Source organism: Monoraphidium neglectum (assembly GCF_000611645.1).
Source record: "Monoraphidium neglectum strain SAG 48.87 unplaced genomic scaffold scaffold01773, whole genome shotgun sequence".
Classification (NCBI taxonomy): Eukaryota; Viridiplantae; Chlorophyta; class Chlorophyceae; order Sphaeropleales; family Selenastraceae; genus Monoraphidium; species Monoraphidium neglectum.
In genome coordinates, this window is record NW_014011855.1 from 5,219 (window position 1) to 12,437 (window position 7,219).

General features: G+C 66.7%; 2 protein-coding genes across 2 annotated transcripts; both read left to right on the plus strand.

Annotated features, from left to right (window-relative positions):
- Positions 1 to 1,118: 1,118 nt before the first annotated feature.
- Positions 1,119 to 3,442, plus strand: MNEG_8975 (Solute carrier family 35 member E3; the record flags this gene model as incomplete). The annotated part of the gene is made up of 6 exons (XM_014042554.1): positions 1,119 to 1,646; positions 1,840 to 1,854; positions 2,101 to 2,370; positions 2,460 to 2,573; positions 2,843 to 3,021; positions 3,247 to 3,442. 6 exons carry the CDS (start codon positions 1,119 to 1,121, stop codon positions 3,440 to 3,442), a joined length of 1,302 nt encoding a protein of 433 aa, XP_013898008.1.
- A 1,422-nt stretch (positions 3,443 to 4,864) lies between these two features.
- MNEG_8976 (hypothetical protein) lies at positions 4,865 to 7,176 on the plus strand (the record flags this gene model as incomplete). The annotated part of the gene is made up of 8 exons (XM_014042555.1): positions 4,865 to 4,891; positions 4,967 to 5,020; positions 5,167 to 5,358; positions 5,683 to 5,872; positions 6,103 to 6,269; positions 6,501 to 6,571; positions 6,895 to 6,977; positions 7,139 to 7,176. The coding sequence occupies 8 exons, from the start codon at positions 4,865 to 4,867 to the stop codon at positions 7,174 to 7,176; spliced, it is 822 nt and encodes a 273-aa protein (XP_013898009.1).
- Positions 7,177 to 7,219: the final 43 nt, after the last annotated feature.

The window sequence follows — 7,219 nt, forward strand, 5'->3', positions numbered from 1 at the left end:
CTGCGCGGCCACGGCGTCGCGGTAGGCGCCCGCCAGCAGCGGAGCGGCGCGCTCGGCGGCGGTCAGGGCCGCGAGCGCCATTCCGCCGGCGAAGGCCCCCATGAAGGCGCAGGCCATCAGGAGCTTGGCTGGTCGCGGCTGCAGCGACCGCGTTGACTGTGCGACGCGGACGCCTCCTGTGGGCCAGATGGTCAGCTCATGCCGGCCAAGCTGCAGGCCCGCCATGATGCTCCCTTGGCCGAGGCGCAACGCCCAGCAACCAGCCTTGCGGCGACGCCAGGGCCAGTGCCGTCGCAGAGCGGGGCGTATTAAAAACCTTGGTTATGCTACTTGATAAAGAAGGCTCCCGAAACGGGCAGTTTTCGCTAGTTTTGTCCCGGCGGAGCTCGACGGGCGGTGACATGCAGTGCCTCGTTGTTGCACAACAGGGCCTCAAGGCCCCCATGTGATACAATCGCATACCCTTCACCAATCTCCTGCTCCATCATCCACCTGGCTCACCCCGAGCAGCTGTCTCGAATTCCCTCGTGCCTCGAAATCAGCCCTCGTCCGCGTCTTTTGAGCCAGGAGGCCTCTCATCCGCCCCCACGACACAACATAAGGCTCTCACATCCACCAAAACCCATTGTATGCGGCGTTCGGTCTTCGCCGGCATGGGAGACCACTGGTTTGCACTCTCTACTGGACCGAGCAACCGGCACGCAAACAGCAGCGACTGCGACGCCGGCGGCGGGCCAGGCAGCAGCGCAGACAGTGACAGCAGTGGCAGCACCAGCAGCAGCGACAATTGGCAGCTGGACACGCAGGTGGCGCTTTCAGCGTCGCCACCGCTCTGGGAGGGGCCCGTAGCGCCGCCGGCCTCTCCGCTGACTCACAGCTTTGACAGGTGGGTGCCTCTATGTGGTGTTTGTGGCGGCCGGCAGCAAACTTGATGTATAATGCTTACGGCAGACAGGGACAGATTTCACGGGTGGGCGACTGCTGGCTTGCCACACATCGTGCTCAGCCGCTCCCCTGGGCGGCCATCGATGACGTCATGTGCTGGGACCCCTCCAGCCGCCCGTTCACTTCCCGGCTTCCATTCCCCCTTGGACCGACCCAGTGCCTCCGAGCTGAAGATGCTAAGTTACGCCGCCAGCACCAAGGCCCGCCCCTCCAAGAGCCCGCACGTGGCTCTGCCAGTTGTCGACGCCCAAGCTGACGCCGACCAACAGCCACCCGCTCTCACCCTCCAGGGCTCCGCCGCCGCGCTCCTCCTGCCGCTTGTCTCCAAACCAAGCGCCCCGCTGGGCAAGGAGGAAGACTCGGAGCGCGACGCGCCGAGGCGGCGGGCGCGCCGCGGCGCAGGCGCTGCCGGCGGCACGGGTGGCGCGCCCAGGTGGCTGGCAGCGCTGTACGTTCTGCTCAACATCGCCTCGACCTGCGGCATCGTCTTTGCCAACAAGCTCGTCCTCTCCACGTTTGGATTCGCCTATCCCGTCGCCCTGACCCTGGTCCACGCCCTGTTCACGGCGCTTGGCATGGAGCTGATGTGCCGTACGGGGCTGTTTGCTCGCAAGGCGGCGCCTGCGCGCCACACGCTGCCGGTGGCGCTGGCCTATGTGGGGTCGATCGTCTTCTCCAACATGAGCATCAGCTTCAACACGGTGCGCATGAGAGGCGCCAATGCGGCCGGGGTTTGACCGTTGTTGACCAGTGCGTTGGCGCTTGCTAATGCAGTAGTGTTTGAGGATGGCCCGCATCGGATGGAATAGGGAACCCTGCTGCACACCCCTTTGCCTTTTGGCGCCACCATCCATCTACCTGCCCCATCCCCCACGCCTGCGCGCACCGCCGCAGGTTGGATTCTATCAGGTGGGCTGTTGGACTGCAGCGCGTCTAGTCCTCAACCTGGCTCCTCCTGCCTGATCAGCCAGAGACCTCTCATTGCGTTCATCCGGGGTCGGCGGGCCTGTGGCCAGGGGGCAGGGCAAGTGCTGCGCAGCAGCGACTTTAGGCCAGATGCAAAATGATTGCCTGTGCGCCATACTTTCCCCCAGCGGTGCAACACCAGGGTGACCCTGCACGTGACATACTACGCCCTCCCATTCCTTTCACCAGGTCTGCAAGGTGCTCATCACGCCCACCCTGCTGGCCGTCGAGTTCCTGTGGCTGGGCAAGCACCCCGGCCGCGCCGCGCTGCTGTCGACAGGGCTGCTCCTCACAGGCATCTCCATAGCCACCCTGCTGGATAAGCAGGCGCGCAAGAGCCCGGCGGCGCCCCGCCGCGCGGCCCCACCGACCGGCCCTGCCCCTACATCACATACAGCTTCCTCGGCTGGCGGACTTCAGCAATGGAGCTGCTCGGCAGCGCCTGCTTGGTGCACGCCTGTTTGATCAACCTGCATCAGCCGGCTGGTCGACACCCAACACGCGGGGCCTCACGTCTGCGACCGCCCGGGCCACCCTTGACGCGGCAGGTGTTGTCCAACCCACTGGGTGCGGCGGTGGGCCTCGCGTCGACCCTCGTGTCTGCGCTGTACCAGGTGCTAGCCAGCAAAAAGCAGCAGGAGCTGGGGCTGGACGCATCGCAGGTGGGTGCTGCCAGGCGCCCTGCCGCCTCCCAGGCGCTGCGTCTCGAGCGGCGTGCAGCCCGGGGGGGGGGCGTGGTGGAGGGCCGGACGTGGGGCTGGCCGCATCGATGGCTGTGCGGTCAGGGCACGACCCGCAAAGGATGGGCGGCCAGCTGTGCGCAGGTCGGTTGCAGGTGGCGATTCGCCGGAGCCCCCTCTCATTCCGCCGATCGGCCCGCCTCGCTACGCCACCTGCCCCACCCCGCCACTCACCCCGTCCTGCCACGCAGCTGCTGCACCAATCAATGCCGGCCGCAGCCGTCATGTTGGCGGGGCTGGTGCCACTGATGGAGCCCCTGGGCCTGGCCTGCCCGCTTATTGGTGGCGCCTGGGGCGGGCCCGGCACGCTCCTCGGATACAGATTTACTGTGGCGGCAATTGTGGCGATCCTGGGCAGCGCCGGGTTGGGGTGAGCCTGCGGGGCGGTCGCCAAATTGGGCAGAGGGTCGAAAATGCAAAGGTGGTATGGCCACTCAGCATTGAGGAATGTGGGAGTTGCAGATTTGCCAGCCCTTGCCGCAGCACAGTCCCGGTTCGACCCCGGTTTGCCCCCTGGGCAGCTGCAGCGTCGTACATGGCCGCCAGGTCCACCTTTTTCCTGCGCTGCGTGCGCGCCCCTGCCCCCGCCCCCCAGGCTGCTGGTGAGCCTGTCCGCCTTCCTGGTAATCGGCTCCACCTCGGCCCTCACATACAACGTGGCGTCGCACCTCAAGACAGTCCTCATCATGGCGGGCGGCGTCGCGTTCTTCGGGGACGCGGCGAACGCCTCCAAGCTGGGCGGCCTCGCGCTGGCGATGGGCGGCATAGTGCTGTACTCGCTGCCTCGGTAGAGGGGGCGGCAGGGTCTGGCTTCGCCGCGGCGGGCGTGCCGATCCAGGAGGCGTGCGATTTCAGGCTCAGCGATTGCGCGGGTGGGGCCTGGGTGGGTTTGGAGGTGGAATATCAGTGTGCCTGTTCTTGCATGTCAGAGCGCTGGTTGCCGTGCTGACTGGTCATTGTCCTTCGCACACAACCTGGCCGAGCGTCGCGTGCTTTTTCATGTGCCTGTGCCTGTGGCACACGTGGGTGGCCTTTCTCTGCACTTGTCTCAGCACCCCTACCGCAGCTGGGCTGCCCTCGTTGGCTGCTAGCCTGAGGCATGAGGGGTAGTGCATGTCCAAGTGGTGGCGATGCCGTGCAAGCCCGTGACCCCATCCCGTGCCTACAGTGCGAACCATTTTTGGCCAAGACCATGAGATTTTTCAGTTCTAACGACCATTGCCCTGTGGGGCCTGGCTCTCCCCACCGACCCTGCATTTATTCACTGCCAGCTGCACGCACGAACGAATGCTTAGTGCCCGGCTTGTATCAAGCCATGAGCCGGCGACAGAGCATTCAAGACCGAAAGATCCTTATGTAGTGACTGTATACAGCGCACAGGCCGTTGTGGCCGTTCTTAAAGCAGGGGTGCACGTGAACCACCGTCAGTATGTGGCCCCTCGGCCACATGCTGCTGTAGATGAGTCGCCCCCCAACCACCGTGGAGGTGCAGCAGGGATGGCCTGTTCATGCACAAGCTGACAGCATTGATCGAATTCTTGGCGGCACTGACACCAAAGCCGCATGCCCAGCACGGCAGACACGGCAGGCAGTGGTGCTCAGGCGTGCTCAGGGAGTGCTCTCCTCTGGCTGCCAGGGCACCCTGCCAGTGACTTTCGCCCTTGATGTTCGATCGCCCCAGCCAGCCCTTGCTCGTCAAGCCCCTGCGTGTCTTTGTCATCCCCACGCATCGCCTGTAAATGCTACATCGTCACGTTCGACACAAACGATCTCATTCAGGTCTCGTCCTTGTCCATGACCGAGCTTCCAGCTGCTTAATAGTGAATACTCGTGGCAGTTTGAGTGTCACCTGCAGCCAGCTGCGAGGTGCCACGGCAGCACAGCAAAACAGGGCATAAACAGCAGGCCCCCCATGCGAGGCCACGCCTGACCGTGGCCTCTGTGGTCACCGTGCCTCGCGGCGGTGTCAGGCGGCATGAGCGGGCTTCAGGAGAGGCTTTTGTCGCACCACACCGCGAGCAGCAGCGGTGGGTTGCAATGGGACGCTGGTTGTGGCATGTATGTGGAAGAATGGACGCGATCAAGCGCGTAGTTGCCTCACCTGGCCCTCCTGAACGTCCGCAGGACGCCGCTATGCTGCTGGGGCTCGGCCTGACCGCTCTCGTGGCAGGAATGGCACGAGGAGCCCATACATTACGTTCAGACGCTCCAGAATGCGGATCGTGATGCAGGCTCAGCAGGTATGTCCCCGTGGGCATGCTACACACCTGCAGGGGCGGCCTTCGATCTCACCCGTGCACTGCCTCCACATGCAGGCATCCACGGTCCTGCCAATTGCAATAAGGTTGTTGGAAGAGGTCGACTACAAGGTAAGCCCCATACCGTTGCTTTGCTGCCGGACGTAGAGCATTCGCATCTTGCGCTGCTGCGCGCTGCGCCGCTGCGCCCGCGCTCCAGCCCTCGCGCATGCAGCAGCCGCCCCGTGCCGAGCCCGCGCGGCCGCGCCCCTGTGCAGGAAATGTACGAGACGCGCCCGCCGGCCAGCATCAGCGCGGACTACCTATGGCGGGAGCGGCTGGAGCCGCTGCTCTGGTACCTGCGCGACGAGGAGCGCCGCATGGTGCACGAGGGGCTCGAGCTGGCGGTGCGCGCGCACTCGGGCCAGAACCGCAAGAGCGGGGAGCCGTTTGTGACGCATCCCGTCGAGGTGCGCGGCGGGCGGGGCGACGGGGGAGCGGGGGACAGGCTGGGCGGCGGGTGGGGCGCGCTCGGGCGCCGTGCTTGGGGCTGCAGCCCTGCGCCCTGGGGTGGCGGGGACGCTGGGCACTGAGGGCGCCGGCCGCCCGAGCTCCGGCGCCCGCTGGAGTGGGGTCGCTGGGCGGGGCGGTGCATGGCTTTGGTGCCGTGCAGCAGCAGTGGCGGGCTCGGAGCTTTCCGCATCCGCGCAGGTGCAACGGGCGCGTGCACCCGCCAGGCGGGCGATCACGCGCGCGCCCGCGTCCCGCGTGCGCCCGCGCCGCGCGCCGAGCAGGTGACGCGCATCCTGGCGGAGATGCGCATGGACGCGGAGAGCCTGGTGGCGGGGCTGCTGCACGACACCGTCGAGGACACCGACGCGGTGTGCTTCGATGACATCGAGCGGCGGTTCGGGACGGCGGTGCGGCGCATCGTAGAGGGGGAGACCAAGATCTCGAAGATCACCAAGGTCAACCAGTCTGGAGGTGAGGGAAGAGCCCTGGGTCGAGGCGCAGGCATGCTGCGCCGGCGCGGGTGCGCGGCCGGCGCGGATGGGCGGCCGGCGCGGGTGAGCAGCCGGCACGGCGCGCGTTCCAGCGCGGCGGCCCTCTGTCGGTGCGCAAGCTTCTAGGCGCTCTCCGGACCCTTCGCCCGCTGCCTCCACTGGGTGCTTGCGCCAATGCTGGAGCGCCGCCCCGCCGCGCCGTCCCAGCAGACGACTACTCTGATGACAAGGCGCGCGACCTCCAGGGCCTTTTCATGGCCATGACGGAGGACGTGCGCATCATCCTGGTCAAGCTGGCCGACAGGCTGCACAACATGCGCACGCTCTACGGCATGTCGGCTGCGAAGCAGGTCAAGATTAGCCAGGAGACGCTGCAGGTGCGCCCACGCGGGCACGCCAAACGCTGCAGCCGCACGGCGTTGGCCTCGACAGGCGCCGTCATGCCGCCCGCGGCCGCTGCTGGTCTCTACAGGGACCGATGCTGGCACGCATGCTTGTGGCTCGGATAGCAGTGGGCGGGCGGCAGCCACCGTTGTTTTATAGATCGCTGATTGGAGTGTCTTCACCGCCGCGGGCGCCGCGGCTGGGAACGCGTCGCTGCGTGACAGGTGTTTGCCCCCCTGGCCAAGCTCCTGGGAGTGTACTGCATCAAGGAGGAGCTGGAGGACCTGGCGCTGAGGTGGGGGGCCGCGCGCTTGCGCGTGTGGTTCACTGCCCTGCGTGCGGTGTGCATTGTGTGAGTGTGTGTGAGCGTGTGTGGCGCCCCATGTGTGTGTGTGTGTGTGTGTGCGCGCGCCGTACGCACGTGTGGCTTGCCCGTGGATTAGGTGGTTGGTCTTGGTGGTGCGGTGGCCTGTGATGCGTGACCCCAGGGGAGGCCACGCTGGGGGGAGAGGGGGTACTGGACACCGCGCCGCCGCACTCACTGCAGGCCGCAGCCCTGCGTCGAATCGCCCCTCCCCCTGCCCTTTGCCCCCGCGCCGCGCTCCTCTGCGGCGCCAGGTACACCCAGCCCGAGGTGTACCAGCACATCAAAAACTGGCAGGACAAGCAGATGGCCACGTACCAGCGCGCCTTTGCCACGGGTCGGGCAGACCTGGAGGCGCTGCTGGCCAGCGACGGCTACCTGCAGAGCCATGCACGCGGCGTCGAGGTGCGCGTGCGCCGCAAGCCCGCGTACAGCGTGTTCAAGCAGCTGCACGCGCTGCAGGCGGCGCGGCTGCGCGAGGAGGCGGCGCTGCTGCAGGAGACCGTCGCGGCGGGCGCGGCGGCGGCAGCGGCTGAGGCGGCGGCGGAGGCGGCGGCCGCCCGGCGCGCGGCCGCGGCG